Source organism: Patagioenas fasciata, chromosome 16, assembly GCF_037038585.1.
Source record: "Patagioenas fasciata isolate bPatFas1 chromosome 16, bPatFas1.hap1, whole genome shotgun sequence".
Taxonomy (NCBI): Eukaryota; Metazoa; Chordata; class Aves; order Columbiformes; family Columbidae; genus Patagioenas; species Patagioenas fasciata.
Window position 1 is genome coordinate 5629798 of NC_092535.1, and position 16112 is coordinate 5645909.

Here is a 16112-nt window from a genome sequence, read left to right on the forward strand (position 1 = left end):
GGGGTCAGGGAGGGAGCCCCAGAACCCACGAGCTGCGCTGGCAGCATCTGTCGCCCAGGCACGTGCCTGCAGCACAGAGCTGGTCACGGTGACCCGGCGCAGGGTCCAGCTGTCGCACCTCTGTGCTCCCAGCTGCAGGAGCCAGCTTAGGCCCCCAGAGCCTCAGCCCCAGCTGGCAGGATGGCAGTACCCGGGGCAGGGGTAGGACCAGAGCTGTGCAGGGCTGGAGAGAAGAACCCCTTGAGAACCAGAGCAGTGCCCAGGGGTGTCAGGAAGAGATGGTGGGGGCTGGCAGACAGAGCCCCCAGACCTTTATGCAGCACAGCTGGAGGCAAAACAAGCAGATGCAAGGTTACAGAACAGGGTGTCAGAAAACAATACGCTGTATTTAGTCAGAGGGATCTGACAGTATCAGATAATGTTACAGAACCCTCCAGCAGGAGGAAATCCCCAGCACTGCTCCCGCAACAGGCCAACCACACCAAACCTGAGGTGTTAATGAATGAAGAGCTAATGGGGGAAAACACCAATTTTGACCAAACCCCGGTGACCAGCAGGGTCTCCAAGCCCGTCATGTCCCACAGACCACAGCCTCTGCTGTCCCAGCACAACAGGCTGCAGGGCTGCTGGTGCTGTTCTGGCAGTGGGGGAACGGGAACTCCTCCAGCCCAGCCTGAGGGCCACCGATTGCTGTTTGTTCTCAGTATTTTTCCCTCCTCCACCCATGTTTGAAGCCTTTGCTCTCCCCTCTAGCTCTGTTTGCACTGTAGTGACCCCAGCACGGAGCTGCTGACAGGGAGGGCAGGTTCTCCTTTTGGAGGAACCACTGGCAGCTGTGTGACCAGACAGCTGCCCTGCCAGCAGCCAAGGTTGCCACCCTCTGGTTCTGCTGCTGCCTAACAAGCAGGATCACCCATTAACTGCAGGGCACCATGCTGAGACAAGACCCCCAATAAGCGCCTGGTCTCCTGGGCTGAGCCACCATCTCATGGGCAGGGAGGGGCAGCCACCACTGGCACAGGAACGGATGCAGCTCCGGTGTGAGACGAGGCCCATTTATTGGCTTAGTTGCACAACACCTTGCAGCTGGATGCTGGAAGGACCTGCAGGCGCTGGCCACAGATCAAATATTTGTCACATGCCATTATCTCATCACATCCCATGCCACACCACCCATGGTTGGCTCCCAGCCACGTCTCCTGCTCGTCAGGTCAGCAGCTGGTTCCCCGTCACCGCAGTGGGTTCCCAAACCGGTTCCTCTGCTGCCATATGCAAGAGGCAACACGCGCTCAGCAGATAAAGAACCCAAACTGCCCCTTCCAGCCCTAGCCTGAGGGAGCGACAAGGCTGAGGGGAGCACAGGGGAAGCCGGGATGCCAATGGGGTGAAGAACAGCCCTCCCTGAGCACCCAGCCCAGCCCTAGAGCTGCACCTCGACTTGGTGCCCAATCCAGCTCCCGCAGCACCCCGCACCTGTGCTTATACTCCTCCCCTGTCAGGACAGACACCACCAGGGATTTATGCAAAGACTCCCTCCAGGAGCTCATCAGGACCACCAAGAGGCCATCCACACTGTCTTGCCTGGCCTCACAAACATCGCACCCCTTCTGCTGCTCTCTGCTGAGCATCTCTGGCTGCAGAGTCTCCAGGTCCACACTCAACATGGCCAAGACATGCTGGCAGGGCTGCTGGAGAACCTGGCTAAGTGGCAAGCACAGCTGCTTGGGCTGCCAAGGCCCATCCTGTGGACACCCTCCAGGATCTTGTGGTGAGCATCCTCCCTAGTGCTGAGCAGCAGCACAGACTCCTGACCCACAGCAAACTTGCTCAGGCACAGCCTGGCAATGGCTCTGTGCAAACACTGCTTGATGTATTCTTCAGTCCTTTGGTTAATGTCACTGTCACCCTTCAGGTTGTCTGTGGCTCCCAGTTTAGCTGCAGATGAAGGATCTAACAGGCACTGAGGGCTCTTGGGCTCACTCTGGGGGGTTCTGGGCTGATGCTGAATTGCTGCAGGGATGTGAGGAGCTGCCGGTGGACTCTGGAGAACAGTCACAGGTCTCTGAGCAGCTGTGAGGCTGGTGCTGCTGTGGGGGGAATGCCTGGACAGCTGTGCCGTGGCTCACCCCAGCACACCGGAGGGGCAGGAGGCAAACCAGAGGCAGGTGCTAGGGAGCTGCCCGAGCAGCACGGTGATCAGGATGGGGAGTGGAGCACATCACTGCATCAGGAGAGCTCTTGGAAACGCACTTTCGGCGGTGCTGGGCCGAGGTGGTGACGCAGCTCTGCAGAGAGCCCACGGCTGAACACCCGCGTTAACCCCTGGGTGACCATCCCCAGGTCCGCCCCTGCGCGTGTCCCCGATCTCGTCACGGAGCACCCAGTGCACCTTGCCGCCCCGCGGCCGCCACTACCGGGGGAATGTATCCCGGCGTGCCCCGCTCCTGTGAGGAGAAGTACATCCTGGCATGCCCCGCTTCCCGCCAACCAATCACCGCTAGGTGCGCCATGACGCCAGGCAGCGCGCGGCGCCCCCTGCCGGCCGGGCCCAGCGGGAGCGGAGGAGCCGCCGCACAAGCCCGGGGGCCGTCGGGACTTCCCGCCGCCACCACACGTCTGTTCGGTGCTCCCGTTACCCAGAGCAGTCGGGAGACAACAGTGAGCCCCCGTCCTCTCTCAGGAACGTTTTCATCACCACGGCAACCCCGAGGCGTTTTCCTGCGCTGCCTCGGGGCATGCGGCAGCCCTTCGAGGAGCGGGTGTCCCAGCCACCGGTTGTGCTGAGACTGCCGGGAGTCCCTGTCAGCCGCAGCAACGCTGTCGGTCCCGCCCGCCGCTGCCGCGGGTCTGTGCTAGGGCTGCCGTCCACCGCAGTGCTCGCTGTGCATGGGGAGGCACCGGACACGCTGTTCTGTTCACTGATCACAGGCGTTTTGCGTCATCATGCTGCAGCACAAGATCAGCTGGAGACAAGCTGGACTTCTGCCTCCTCTTCTTGCTGTATTTTTGGCTCCAGGCACAATCAGACTTCACCTGCATACGTTGGGAAGGCATTAGCAGGGAAAGCAGTAGTGCTGTAGGCTGCCAGCGTTTAGACTTTTCTTGCACACCAACTCTATTGAATTGCTGAGCACAAAACCCCCATATATGCCAGTCAGAGATGCAGGTGAGCTGCCTACTCAGAAAAACCTGGAGAAACAAAGCTCAAACGCAGGAGAAACAATGGGACCAAGTGTTACAACACGAGCAGCCACTACAGAGAAGTCCCAGCTCTTCCTCCCAGCAGCACCTCTATTTCTGCTCTCCAGAAATAGCAAAGCCATCAATGAAAACATATCTGCATGTTTGTGTCTTACTCCCTTAAAGCACATAAAATTTCCACAACTCCTCTGCATCTGGAGGAGCAGGCTGGAATGCCACATGAAAGGCTTCAAGGCCTGAGGTTAAGTTGTATTTTAGGAAGGCAAGGGGAGCAGTTGTGTACCTGGGGAATGAGCTGCAGCCTGTGTACACACGAGCAGATCCACTGACTGGGATGGAAACAAGGGCATCACAAGACCCGCTCAGAGAAGAACAGGCTGCAGAACAGAGTCCTGCGAGAGGCAGCACTGATGCACCTTTCCACAACTGGAGGTGATGGCAACAGACACTGATATTTAGTGTCTTGCTACTTGAGCAGAAAAAAGCATGAACTACATTAGCCAGCTGTGACCCAAAGGACAACGCTAGAGACCAAAGTTACGGGTTTTGCTGCAAGAGGCAGAGAGACCATGGGACTGGAGGCAAAGCAGAATGCAGCAGCAGAGGGAGGACAGGGGGCAAGAAGCAACAGGAGGCGAGAGTGACAAAGGAACAATGGAAACTACGAAAATAGTGAGTGCGTGAGACAACCGGCAGCAGCCGCTCTGCTGGTGTCACCCCCGGGACCGGCCCTTCCTCGGACACAGCGGTCGGACTGCAGGAGACCCAGCCGGTGAGGACCCGACACTGCTCTGGGTGCTCCATACCCGAGCCCCACGAGGCCTCCCCGAGAGCACCGGGACAGGGCCCATAGTGCAGCCGCCTCACCTGACATACTCACGGCCCCGCTGGTTGAGGCAGCGGACGGGGCCGGAGCTCCACAGCTCTGCACCAGCTTGTAGGCGTGGAAGCGCTTTATGAAGTCCCCAGCTCCATGCGGTCCCGCAACGCCCCAACCTGGCAGATCCGCTCCTGCAGAACGGAGCCTTCCGCACCCGCCGCCCGCATTAAACCAGCCGGAGTACCGTCCACGCCCAGGATATGACCAATCAGAAGCTTTCTCTGTAGATTGGCAGAAGAAAAGCCAATCAGCCCAGAGTTTTCTGCCACAACCTGGACGTTCGACAGCCCAGTCAACTGGCAGTCCCCGCCCCGCTGGTGGGCGGTACTTCCTGCTCCGCCGCGCGGCGGACGGTTGTTGTCGCTGCCAGTGACGCCGGTTCCAGTTCGCTCAGGACATGGCGGCTCCGGGCGACGCCGGCGGGGGCGGCGCGGTGCCGGGACCGGGACCGGAGCGGCCGCCGCCGGGGGACCTGCGGAGCGTCCTGATCACGAGCGTACTCAACCTGGAGCGGCTGGATCTCGATCTGTTCAGGTGCGCAGGGCGCGGGGCACCGGCCCCGGGCCGCGCTCACCGCCGCCTTCACCGCCGCCTTCTCCCCGCAGGGGCCGGCACCACTGGGTGCCCGCGACACAGCGGCTGTTCGGCGGGCAGATCGTGGGGCAGGCGCTGGTGGCGGCCGCCCGCGCCGTGAGCCGGGCCGAGCAGGTGCACTCGCTGCACTGCTACTTCGTGCGGGCAGGTGCGCCCGGGCCGGGGGGACCGGGGCGGCGACACCGCGCGGGGAGGGCCGGGAATGGGGGAGGGCGAGGGGCTCCATGGGTCGGGGTGGCGGATGCAGCGTCCGAAGGGTTCGCGGGGCTCCTGCAAATGCCACCGTCTCGGGTCCGGCCCAGCACGGAGGGTGCGGGTGGCGCTGTCAGCGCAGCTGCCTGTCCCCAGCACTTGTGTGGGGGCCCAACCGCAGAACCTCCCTTTTCTGTCCCAGGGGACCCCAAGGTGCCAGTGCTGTACCAGGTGGAGCGGACCCGGACGGGGAAGAGCTTTTCTGTTCGTTCTGTAAAGGCCATCCAGCATGGACAGCCCATCTTCACCTGCCAGGTCTCCTTCCAGCTCACCCAGGAGAGCCCGGTGCAACACCAGTTCACCATGCCGGCCGTGCCGCCCCCAGAGGAGTTGCTGACACAGGAGGAGCTCATCCAGAAGTTCCTGCAGTGAGTGGGGCAGAAGGGACATCTCAGGATCACCATCCTCCATGGTTGGGGCTCAGGGGGCCGCAGGGATCGAGGTGGCTGCCTGAGGAGTTCCCAAACGTGCCTGGGAGGAGCAGCACAGGGCACAGCTGTGTCCCTCCTGCCGCTTTGTGTGGCCCTGGATCCCTGGGCTGAAGGTGCTGCCGGAAGGACATACCCCCAGCATCACCCTCACTTCTCCCTGTTTGCCTACAGGGATCCTAACCTGGCGGAGAGATACAGAAAGCATCTCAACAAGATTCAAGCCGAAGATGTGCCGATTGATATTAAACCTGTGAACCCGCCAGATGTGTACTGCTTGGAGCCACAGGAGCCAAAGCAGCTGTTCTGGGTGCGAGCACGAGGCTACATAGGTGGGTCCTGCCAGGAGGGGGGTCCAGCTGCCTCCTGAGAACACACTCGATGGAGGGGGCCGAGGGGGTTGTGATCGAGCACCCTGCACCCCAGGCCTGCAGGTCACCTGGGGTTCCAGGGCCGAGATGTGGGTGCGGGTTCTGGAGTGTGAAGCGATGACCGTGTGCTGTGCTCAGCTGCACAGCTGTTCCCAGTGGTATGGCAAAGGGAGCGGGTCTGAGAGAGTGTCTCGGCTCTGCAAGGCCAGCAGCCAACCCTCAGGTAGGCAGAGCTCCCTGGCCAACCCTGCAGCACTTGTCGTGTTGCAGGAGAGACTGACATGAAGGTTCACTGTTGTGTGGCCGCCTACATCTCTGACTATGCCTTCCTGGGCACCGCGCTGCTCCCGCACCGACTCTACCGCATCAAGTTCATGGTTTCCCTCGACCACTCCATGTGGTTCCATGCACCCTTCCGAGCGGATCACTGGATGCTGTATGAGTGCGAGAGCCCCTGGGCTGGTAAGTCCCAACAGTGTCCCCAGGTCCCTGTGCGGCAGGGCCAGCCCTGCCTGTCCTGGGGCACCGCGGTCTGACCAGTCTCTTTGCAGGGGGGTGCCGGGGGCTGGTGCAGGGCCGGCTGTGGCGCAGGGATGGGGTCCTGGCTGTCACCTGCACACAGGAAGGAGTCATCAGGGTGGAGCAAACACCAAACCAGAGCAAGCTTTAGCTGAGGAACCGGCGGCAGCGGCTCTACCACCCCCTCACGTGCTGGTGCTTAGGTACACTGGGACCAAAACTGATGTCAGTGTGACAGGACCTGGGTGACAGCAGGATGGAGCCTTGAAGGAGATGGGGCTGGACTCAGCACCGTGGGGAGCTGGTGTCAGAGGCCCTCAGGGACCCGCAGGAACATCTGCTGTCACCGGTTACCAGCCGCACCACATGTAACCACACACCACATCAACCGCACACCACAATCAGCTGCACACGTAACTTCACATGGCAATCAGACACACTTCACCTCCCCTAAATAAATCTGACCCCTGGAGTTTGTCCCCTTGGCCTGTGACTGCGCTTGCCTCAGGGAGTATCTCTTGGTGCGGGGGTGTGGGGCAGTGGCGCCGGTGCTGTCCCTGTGGCAGCTTGGGTCACAGGAGCGGAAAGCGCTGCCATGGCACATGTCCTCCTTCACGCTTCTCCTGCCTGGTGCCACAGCTGCTGCTCGGGCTCAGGGGTGGCCCTGTGTGACCTCAGGGCTTCCTGGTGCTGCCCTGGGGAAAGCAAAGCTGAGCAGATGTGGCAGCCATCTGCTCTTCTTCCTGACAATACTTTATTTAATAAAGTCCTTTTTATTACATTATACAAGTTTTATGGGAAATTCCTGGCAAGAGCCTCAATGCTGCCAGAAGCCTTCTGGTCCCTCCCCCTGTGCCAGCACATCCCAGCTGAAGTTCCGGCCACCCCAGAAGATGGAGCTGGCTCCCGGCAGTACCGGTGTGTGCGGTGAGTATCAGGACAGACTAACAGCAGAGAAAGTGCATTTCCCAGGCAGCCGCGGGCTGTGCTGCGCACGGGAGCACAGCACCACTCCTGCCCCGTCCCCACCTGTGTGTCACCCACGCCGCTCCTGGGCACCAGCCCCACGTGTTCCCTTGCCAGCGCGGCACAGCACAGTACTCACTCCAGCGGCTCCTTGATCAGACACTCCTTCAGTGTGGGCTGCGGCTGCAGTGGTTCAGCCTCCCGCAGCCCCTGCAGTCGGGCCTCTGAGCGCCGCTTGTCCTTGCCCACCTTCCAAGCCAGGTGCACGTGTGCGCGCAGGAAGGGCCCCAGCAGCGGGTGGCTGCCCTGCGCCTCCAGCAGCTCCAGCGCCTGCTCGCAGCAGCTGTGCGCCTCGCCGAGCTGCTCCAGCTCCTGGTGGCACACGGCCAGCCCAGCCAGCGTCAGGAGGAAGCGGCCACTGCTGCAGATCCCCAGCCGGTCCTGCAGCCGGTAGGCATTGGCCCAGGTGGCCAGGGCCTCGCGGTACATGCCAGTGCAGGTCAGACGCTGCGCGGCCCGCAAGTCCTGCATGAAGAAGAACTCGAGGAATTCGGGGGAGCGGCGGATCTCAGCGATGGAGTGCAGGTGGGACAGGAACTGCTCAAAGGCTCGGCTCCGCTTGGCAATGGTCTCGGCAGTGAAGTTGCGGCGCAGCCTCTTCCTGGGGAAGGCGACGCCAGCCATGTCGCAGCTGAAGCGGCAGCGCAGGCGGCGGTTCAGCCGCTCAAAGTCCGAGTAGCGCCGGGCGATGGCAGCGGGCGCCTTGTCGAACCGGCCGGAGCGGATCAGGTAGATGGTGTAGAGCTGTGGGGGGAGCGGGTGTCAGGGTGGTGCCGCAGGCACACTGCTCCCGGGGAGGCCGGGCAGAGCTGGTGTGCAGCTGCAGAGAGGTCAGCAGGGGTTGCTGATAGGGAGGGAGCAGACTGGGCTGCTGCAGCTGCAGAACCCACCGGCAACAGTTACCTGAGGCTCATCTGAGCCGCCAGCACCATCCAAGCAGCACAGGGAAAGACAGAGAGAAATAAGTGGCAGCCCCATGGGACCCTGCCCTGGGGAGGGAGTGGGTCCTGCACCCACCCTGCACCCGCCTCGCGCCCACCCAGCCCCACCGGGCGACTCACCACGTACTTGGAGGAGCGCTCGCTGACCACGCTGGCGCTGGTGACCTCAAAGAGCAGCCGCTGCGGGGCCAGGCTGTCCCGCGACCTCCGCCACAGCTCTTGCAGCTGCCGGGTCAGCAGGCTGCTGCCGCCGGGGCGCTCAGCCGCGGGGCCCCACGCTGTGCCGGGAGAGGGGTGTCAGCCCCTGCGGGGACGGGGCTCGCCCGGTGCCCCGACAGCTCCAGGCTACCAGCCCCGCCATCGCCTGGTCCCCTCAGGAGCGGGGCTGTCCCGGCTCCCCAGCACCTGCCTCCGTCCTCTGCACCCGCAGCCTGTCCGGGGGCCTGCGGCGGCTCCCCCAGCTCCTCTGCAGCGCCCTCCTCCTCCTCCTCCTCCTCCTCCTCCTCTTCCTCCTGGCTGGTGAAGCTCAGGGTGCCGCTGAGGCGCGTCGACAGCCCCTCCGTGTCGTCCTCCAGCTCTGAGCTCTCCGGACAGTCCTCGGCCTCGGAGCCGCCGTGTCCCCGCTCCTCCCGGCCGCCCTCGCCGGCCAGCGCGTGCCGCAGCCGGTGCAGGATGCGGGCGGCCATCCCGGCCCCGCTGCCGAGGGGAGGTCAGGCCCGGCTGTCCCGGCGGGACGGGCAGGGCCAGGGGCTGCCCCCCCGCCCCGGACCAGCGCCGGAAGCCGCGGGCACCGCACGGGCTGGGCCGGGATCCCGGCCCCAGGACATCCACCCCGGGACATCCCACACCCGGGACACCCCACACCCGGGACCACTTCGCCCTCGGCCCAGCCCGGAGACGTCGCGGCCCCCATCCCGATCCCGTCCCCGCCCCGGTGCAGCCGCGTCCCCTCTGCGGGCGGTCTCGGGTCGGTCCGTACCGTGCTGGCCCGGGCCGTGCGGAGCCGGGGGCTGCCGAGCGATGGCCGCTGCGCCGCGGCTCGTCCCGGGATCCTCCCTGCGCAGCTCCGCCTCCGCCGGGAACCCGGATCGCGGCGGCGGGGCCGGCACCGCCCGGCACGACGGGGTTGGCACGGCCGGGACCGGCACAGCTGCGATCGGCACAAACCGGCACGGCCCGGGGCAGCGCAGCGCTGCCCGGCGCTGTCAGCCCCTGCCCGATCCTGCCCGGTCCCCGCTCCCGTTGTCCCCTGACCGCGCTGTCCTGGTGGGGCCTGGGGTCCCCCACCCTAGGGCCACAGGAGCCCCCCACCCCATCGCCTGGCACTGCGGGGTCCTGTTACCCCAGTACCCCATATCCCGGCACTCCAATACCCCGTTCCCCAACATCCTGGTACCCTGCACTGGGGCTCCCAATCCCCCGGTGCTGCAGACCCTGGATGTCCCCTGGGCTGCCCTGACACCCGCTGCCCTCACCCCCCCACCGGCCTCGCCATGTGCCCCAGCACCCACGCAGCCTAATTTAGCACCATGCCCGCTGCCTCCTTGTTGCTTTCTTGGGAATGTCTATTAATATCGAGGAACCAGCCCAGCTGCCGCCATCGCTCTGTCCCCGCTCACATGCTGTGCCCTGCTTCACACTCCCACCCTGGGAATGGGGGTCCCAGCAAAACCAGGAGACAGCAAACCTCCTGGACAGCCCCAGCACTGGGACCCTGCGGGACAGGGGGCTGTCAGCCTGACCTTTCTGTGGCCCTGAGCCCCATGCAACCCCCTTGGAGCACTGCAGCGCCACTTGACCAGTATGTCCCCAGAGCCACTAGCCCTGGCCAGGCCCTGCCAAAGGTGGCTGGCACGGGCTGCAGTGTGCGAGGAAAGAGCCTTCCAGGAGAAGTCCGGGCAGGTTTCCCACTCTCCCAGAAGCACGGAAAGAGGATGGGGCCTTTTCCGGACCTGGGAGCCTGGTTCACACGTGCTGGGGACCCCATTCTGCGGGGGGATGCTCTGTGCTTTGGGCTTTGTGCCCCAGACCCACCAGGGACCCCTTCCCTGTCTGAGGTGGGGTGTGACAGCCCAGCTCTGCCCTGGCCCAGCTGAGCAGAAAATGGGGGTGAAGGGAGGTGGTGGCGTGAGGCTGGAGCCCCTGGGGTATTGTGGGGATGAGGGAGGGGACATTGCACTGGGGGAGCCCAGCCTGTGCTGGGGGCCTTCTCCGGGCAGGGCTGCAGTTCAGCAGGGAAGCGGATGATGGTCAGTGCCCGTGGTGCTGGGGTAGACAGGTTGGTGCAAGGGGAAGCCCTGGCCCCTTGTTTGGGTGATGCTGACGGCGCTGAGGCTATTTTGAACCCCCTCCTTGCTGAGCTGCCCTGGGCGGGGGGGGTGCTGCAGGGTGGGCTGAGCCACCCTCCTGCCAAGGCTCCAGTGTTCCTCACTGGAGGGCTTGAATTTCTATCCTGGCTGCAGACTCACAGTTAATCCCCAGCTCTTGGCCAATAACGCTTTGGCTAAATTAGGTAAAACGTGCCTGTTGCCAATCAGTGGGGCTGGGTTGCCACCGGGGAGCTGATAGGCTGCTGGGGCCGGAGGCCAGTGGCTGGGGGCACGCCATGCGTCAGGGACGCTACAAATTGGGGTGCCAGGACCACCGGGGAGCTTCTGGGGGCTTCTGCTGCAGGAGGTGGTGACTCCCCAGGGGAGGGAAGCAGCAGACATGGCTTCAATGGTAAGATCCCTCATACTGTCATGACTTGTGCGTCGTGTGCTGCATGCCGTGTGCTGCACACCGTGTGTTGTATGCCGGGAAGACCTGGCAGGGCCAGTGGTGCCTGGGCGATCTGGGCTGCTGAAGCATCTCTGTAGATGGGAATGGGGAGATGGTCCCCAGGGCTGGGTTGACAGCAGCAGGTGAGGGGAGGGAGGTGTTGGGGCAGCACAGAGTCTCTGAGGGACATGCCCCCGGAAGGGACCGTGCTGGTGCCAGGGGCTGCAGGTCCTGGGGATGCGGGTGCTGGGGATGCTGTCTCAGCCCTGGTTGGAATATGGGGCTGTGCGGCGGTGGCGGTGGCAGGGACAGCTGAAAGTTGAGTGCTGGGTCATGCGACACGGTGTCACCGCCGGCTTCGCAGCCTCCCCGCACCTCCAGGAGAAACTCGATCGGGGCCAACAGGTGTCCATAGCTGCAGCCCCGCTGCTCCCTATAAGGGGAGCCGAGGAGATCCCAAAAATAGCTCTGCCTGCCTGGGATGCCAAGGCTGCACCCAGGGACCACAGCCTCTGCACCCTGTAGCCCCTCTGGCGGGCAGGGGATCTGGACAGGGGGTCCCCGCAGCCCCCACCCGAGGCAGATCTGGAGCTGCGGGGGTTGCTGGGGCTGTGGCTCACCTGGGTGCAGCCCCATCCTCCGGCTGGGCCGGGGCTCCCCCCCTGACCCATGAGGGCAACTGAGTCCCATGGGAGGCCCTAGTGACCCCCTACTTGCCTTGCAGACAGACCAGCAGGCTGAAGCCCGCGCCTTCCTCAGCGAGGAGATGATCGCGGGTGAGCGCAGGGGCGGCGGGGAGAGGGACTGGAGCTGGCCAGGCACAGCGCCAGGCTCTGTCCCGCTGCCGCAGCCCTGTCCCGCACCACCCTGACCCCCCTTCCCCACAGAGTTCAAGGCCGCCTTCGACATGTTTGATGCGGATGGCGGCGGGGACATCAGCACCAAGGAGCTGGGGACAGTGATGAGGATGCTTGGGCAGAACCCCACCAAGGAGGAGCTGGACGCCATCATAGAGGAGGTGGATGAGGACGGTGAGCACCCCCGGCGGGTGGTGGGTGCTGGGTGCCAGGCGGGACCCTGACCCGCACTGCTCCCCGCAGGCAGCGGTACAATCGACTTCGAGGAGTTCCTGGTGATGATGGTGCGCCAGATGAAAGAGGACGCCAAAGGCAAGTCTGAGGAGGAGCTGGCCAACTGCTTCCGCATCTTTGACCGGTAAGTGGGGGGTGATACTGGCTCACCCTGCTGCAGGGGAGAGCAGGGCCACATCCCACCCTCACCCTCCCGCAGGAACGCGGATGGGTTCATCGACATCGAGGAGCTGGGCGAAATCCTGAGGGCCACCGGGGAGCACGTCACCGATGAGGACATAGAGGACATGATGAAGGACTCAGACAAGAACAACGATGGTCGCATCGACTTTGACGGTGAGTGACAGCCAAGGCTGAGCACCCGCACTGCTGCCCCAGGCAGGGCTGTGGGCTGAGGTGCCACTCTGCTGCAGAGTTCCTGAAGATGATGGAGGGTGTGCAGTAAGGGACCAGACATTCCTCGGGCCAGCTGCTGCGCCCAGCCCCGCAGCCAACGGGGAGCAGCAGTTCTGCAGCGCTCGGACCACCGCCACCCGCACCGGCTGGGACCTGCGCTGTGCCGGGGCCCCGGCCTCGCCCCGCCGGCGGCTGAGCTTTTCCTCCAACCTGTTGTGCACAGTTTCGGTCTGAGCCTCAATAAAAGGGAAAAAGCTTGAGCTGCTAGGGTGGAAGTTCAGAGGTTTGCACGGGGAGGGGCCTGTGGGACTGTGGTCCTGTGCTGGTCCCCAGGGAGGTGATGTGTCTTAGTGGAAGTCTCGTGCCGGTCAGGGTCACCCTGCGGGGCCATGGTTCCCACGGGCTGCTGGGCGGGTGCCAGTGCTGAGCTCAGACTTGCTGTGCGGAGTGGCTGGTTCACACAGCAGCGAGCAAGCGGCCCCAGCCTGAGGAGCCCCTCCAGGCAGCAAATCTCTGGTCTTTGGGAACCACCACCACCTGCCCCACACCAGGGACCCAATGTTCCATCCCCAAAAGCACAGAGGAACTGACTATAAGTGGGGGGGCAGTAGCATCCCCTCCCTGCAGGGTCAGGGTGATGCTGGAGTCTCTGGGTCTGGCCAGCCTGTGCCAGCCCCTGTGCGTCACTACCCCCCAGGGACCCACAGTGGCTCTGCGTGGCCTCTCCAGTCAGGAAGGAGAACAGCGGGGGGGATAGTACATGCTTCTTGGGCTAAGGAGGGACTGGCACATGTGGGAACAGTGGGACCGACAGTGGGCAGCTGGTGGGACACAGCTCAGACCCCATCGCATCCTGCGGCCCCACAGCACAGGGGCACTGAGCCCCCCAGGGAGTTGGGGTCTGCCACGGAGGGGCCTGACCCTGCCCCATCCTCACGGGGCACGATGGCACTGGGGAGAGGGGACATGTGCCGTGCACAGGGGAGAGCAAGGACATGTGCAGCCACCCAGGCTGTGCTCTGCAAGGCCACAGCCAGGCACCGGCAGCTGGTTCTGCAGCTCGGGGGCAGCACAGACAGCCCACGGCTGCGGGAGGAGCGGCGCCGGAGCAGCGTGGAGGTCCGGGAGCTCAGCGCTGGTAAGGACGGGGCTGCTGCCCCCACCCTGGGGCTGGCAGAGGGTCTGGGGCTGCCCCGGCTCAGTGTCCCCATCCCGCAGGGCTGCAGCAGGTGTTGCTGGGGGGGCTGCGGCAGGCGGCTGTGAGCCCTGAGGAGCGGCAGGAGCTGGAGCGGCTGTGGGTGCTGTTCCTCTGTGCCCTGGAGCTGTTCCTGCAGGACCTGTGCCGCGCCCAGCACCTCTGCCAGCTCTTCTCCGCGCAGGGGGGTGGCGCAGCCCCGCTGCGCACCGGGCTGGGGGGCCAGGGGCCGTCCAGCCGCAGGGGCAGCCGACGAGGCGGGGGTCCCACACAGACCCCAGCCACCCCAGGCCTGCAGGAGGAGATCGAGGAGGTGAGGGCCACACTGGCAGAGATGGAGAGCAGAGCAAACATCCCCCTGTGGACCGTGGAGCCCACGCAGGTGGTGGCGTTGGGTGGCACCGCAGACTCCAGGGTGGCTCAGGGTGGGGCTCACCTTGAGCACGGCTGTAGGGTGCTCTGAGCAGGGGGGCAGGAGGGGGGCCAGCGGGGCTGGCACCCCCCTCGCACACTCAGAGCAGAGTCCAGGGTCCTGTGTACCCCCACAGTCCCTGTCTTCCTATGAGGGGGCTGCCTTCACCCTGTGAAGGGGCTGAGACCAGCTCCAGGCACCCCAAGTGTTAAATAAAGTTCTTTTTTTCCCAAGGGGTCAGTGTCCCTCCCTCCTTGCCCACACTTGTGGAGCGTCTGGTGGGACCCCAGGGCTGGGCTGACCGAGCAAAGGTGCCTCCAGAATGCAACAAAACTCCCACAAAAAAAAGTTATAAGCATGCATTTATTTATACATTAACCGTGGCTCGGACCGCAAAATTAACTTAAAACTAGCCTATGATACAGAAATCCAGGGGAGCGGCTGGACAAGGGATTGGCAGAGACCGGTCTGCAAGGGGCAGAGGGAACACAGGGGGTCAGGTTTCCTGGCTCTTGGCCTGCTTGGCGTATGTCTCCCGCACATACTTCTTGTAGGCTGAGGAGAAAGGGGGGCATGAGACTTAGGGTCCTGGGGCTGCCTTGGGGGCAGTGGAGTGGGGGGCTGCACCATGGCCCCCTAAAGGGAAGGGGGGCCCTTGCATCCCAGGCACTTACCAGTTTGGTTCTTCCAGAGCTCAGCAGCATGTGTGTTCAGGGGGCTCTCAATGTTTGGCTCTGGAGATAGGGGCTGGGTCAGTGGGGAGGCGGTCTGGACCCCCAAGGCCTCCCAGTACCCATCTCAGCATGCCCACAGGACCCACCTGCCAGCAGGCTCTGGATGGAGAGCAGGATGGTGCGCACGTCGTATAGGGCTGACCACTTGTCCTTGAGGATGTCGAGGCAGATGTTGCCCTGGGTGTCGACGTTGGGGTGGTAACAGGGTGTCAGGAACCGCACGGTGGGCGCAGTGTAGGGGTATCCACTGGGGAACTCCAGAGACAGCTTGTATCGCAGCTCCTCGTAGGCCTGGGGACAGGAGTCAGGGGGGCACCGCAGCAGGGACAGGCAGCCCCAGGGAGGACCGAGGTCACCCTCAGTGCGGGGAGAGCCGGGACCTCACGCTCACCGTGCCAGCGGCGCCGTCGATGGTCCCAATCCATTTGAAGAGGTTGTCGGACTCAGGGAAGGCGGAGATGCCTTTATCACCGGACATCTGTGGGGACAGTGTGTCAGGGTGGCCCGGGCCCCCCCGGCTCGGCCCTGGGACCCCGGCCCGGCCCCCACTCACCATGAGCGCCATCAGCTCTTGCTGAAGCCTGCGGAGGAAAGACACGTTACCAGCCCGGTCCGGCCCGGCGGGGCACCCCCAGCCCCAGGCTCAGGCTCACCTCTTCCCGACCGCGCCGCGGGCCGCCGTGGCTCCCGCCTCAGCCGCTTTGCGGGCGGCCGCGCTGGGCACGGCGGCGGGGTCAGCGTTCTGCGAGGCCATGGCGGCTCCGGGGCACCGGGCTCCGCTCCGGCCGCCGCTGCCTGGCGGGTCAGGGGCGCTGGGCACGGCTGTCTCTTCCGAGCTGCGCCGCACTGACCGCCACTCCCTCCCACCCGCGGCGGCACTCAGTGCAGGACCCGGACCCCGCTGCGGCTGCTCCGGTGTCGGAGGCTCTCCAGTCGGTACAGGGCGCTGCCGGTGCGGGCTCGGGTGGGGCTCAGAGATCTGCCGATGCGGGCTTGGGAGGCTCTCCGCGGGGCCTCAGGGACCCCCCGGTGCGGCGGTGCGGTCTCGAGGGGCTCTCCGCAGGGCCCAGGGTTCTCCGGTGCAGCGATACCGACTCGGGGCGCTCCCCACTCCCGTCCGGTCCCGCCAGCTCCCGCGCTCCGTTTGAATGTTTCCAACGTGCGGCCCCTCCTCCAATCGGCGCGCAGCCCCATTCGAGCCAGCCAATCACCGCTCGGCGAGGATGCGGCTGCCGCGGTAACTGCCGGCGGCCGTCGATTGGCCGCTGGGCGCCAGCGCGGAAACGTCGCGATTGGTCCCGCGGACCGTTAA

At 64.4% G+C, this 16112-nt stretch overlaps 6 protein-coding genes across 7 annotated transcripts; 3 read left to right on the forward strand and 3 right to left on the reverse strand.

Annotated features, from left to right (window-relative positions):
- Window positions 1-367: 367 nt before the first annotated feature.
- ZSWIM1 (zinc finger SWIM-type containing 1) lies at window positions 368-4312 on the reverse strand. Its single transcript, XM_071815749.1, is given in 5 exon segments — window positions 368-1705; window positions 1708-2122; window positions 2181-2292; window positions 2294-3033; window positions 4069-4312. Coding segments are annotated over 4 exon segments (948 nt in total). The 5' UTR covers window positions 2335-3033; window positions 4069-4312; the 3' UTR covers window positions 368-1325.
- A 107-nt stretch (window positions 4313-4419) lies between these two features.
- ACOT8 (acyl-CoA thioesterase 8) lies at window positions 4420-6730 on the forward strand. The gene is made up of 6 exons (XM_065849996.2): window positions 4420-4615; window positions 4687-4823; window positions 5070-5295; window positions 5530-5687; window positions 5997-6188; window positions 6278-6730. Exons 1-6 carry the CDS (start codon window positions 4479-4481, stop codon window positions 6394-6396), a joined length of 969 nt encoding a protein of 322 aa, XP_065706068.1. The 5' UTR covers window positions 4420-4478; the 3' UTR covers window positions 6397-6730.
- Window positions 6731-6980: 250 nt separating this feature from the next.
- Window positions 6981-9626, reverse strand: SNX21 (sorting nexin family member 21). 2 transcript variants are annotated; one of them, XM_071815442.1, is made up of 4 exons: window positions 9609-9626; window positions 8622-8908; window positions 8333-8490; window positions 6981-8015 (listed from the first exon to the last, which is right to left on the reverse strand). In XM_071815442.1, the coding sequence occupies exons 2-4, from the start codon at window positions 8896-8898 to the stop codon at window positions 7347-7349; spliced, it is 1104 nt and encodes a 367-aa protein (XP_071671543.1). In that variant the 5' UTR covers window positions 8899-8908; window positions 9609-9626; the 3' UTR covers window positions 6981-7346. The 2 variants fall into 2 exon arrangements, with proteins under 2 accessions (XP_071671543.1, XP_065705876.1); XM_065849804.2 differs by lacking the exon at window positions 9609-9626 and adding an exon at window positions 9192-9318.
- A 1154-nt stretch (window positions 9627-10780) lies between these two features.
- Window positions 10781-12719, forward strand: TNNC2 (troponin C2, fast skeletal type). The gene is made up of 6 exons (XM_065849830.2): window positions 10781-10933; window positions 11697-11748; window positions 11860-12003; window positions 12073-12187; window positions 12263-12399; window positions 12477-12719. The coding sequence occupies exons 1-6, from the start codon at window positions 10922-10924 to the stop codon at window positions 12506-12508; spliced, it is 492 nt and encodes a 163-aa protein (XP_065705902.1). The 5' UTR covers window positions 10781-10921; the 3' UTR covers window positions 12509-12719.
- A 117-nt stretch (window positions 12720-12836) lies between these two features.
- LOC136108206 (regulator of G-protein signaling 9-binding protein-like) lies at window positions 12837-14299 on the forward strand. The gene is made up of 2 exons (XM_065849829.2): window positions 12837-13597; window positions 13678-14299. The coding sequence occupies exons 1-2, from the start codon at window positions 13018-13020 to the stop codon at window positions 14115-14117; spliced, it is 1020 nt and encodes a 339-aa protein (XP_065705901.1). The 5' UTR covers window positions 12837-13017; the 3' UTR covers window positions 14118-14299.
- A 112-nt stretch (window positions 14300-14411) lies between these two features.
- Window positions 14412-15963, reverse strand: UBE2C (ubiquitin conjugating enzyme E2 C). Its single transcript, XM_065849797.2, has 6 exons — window positions 15454-15963; window positions 15354-15381; window positions 15192-15278; window positions 14887-15091; window positions 14741-14800; window positions 14412-14621 (listed from the first exon to the last, which is right to left on the reverse strand). The coding sequence occupies exons 1-6, from the start codon at window positions 15552-15554 to the stop codon at window positions 14563-14565; spliced, it is 540 nt and encodes a 179-aa protein (XP_065705869.1). The 5' UTR covers window positions 15555-15963; the 3' UTR covers window positions 14412-14562.
- Window positions 15964-16112: the final 149 nt, after the last annotated feature.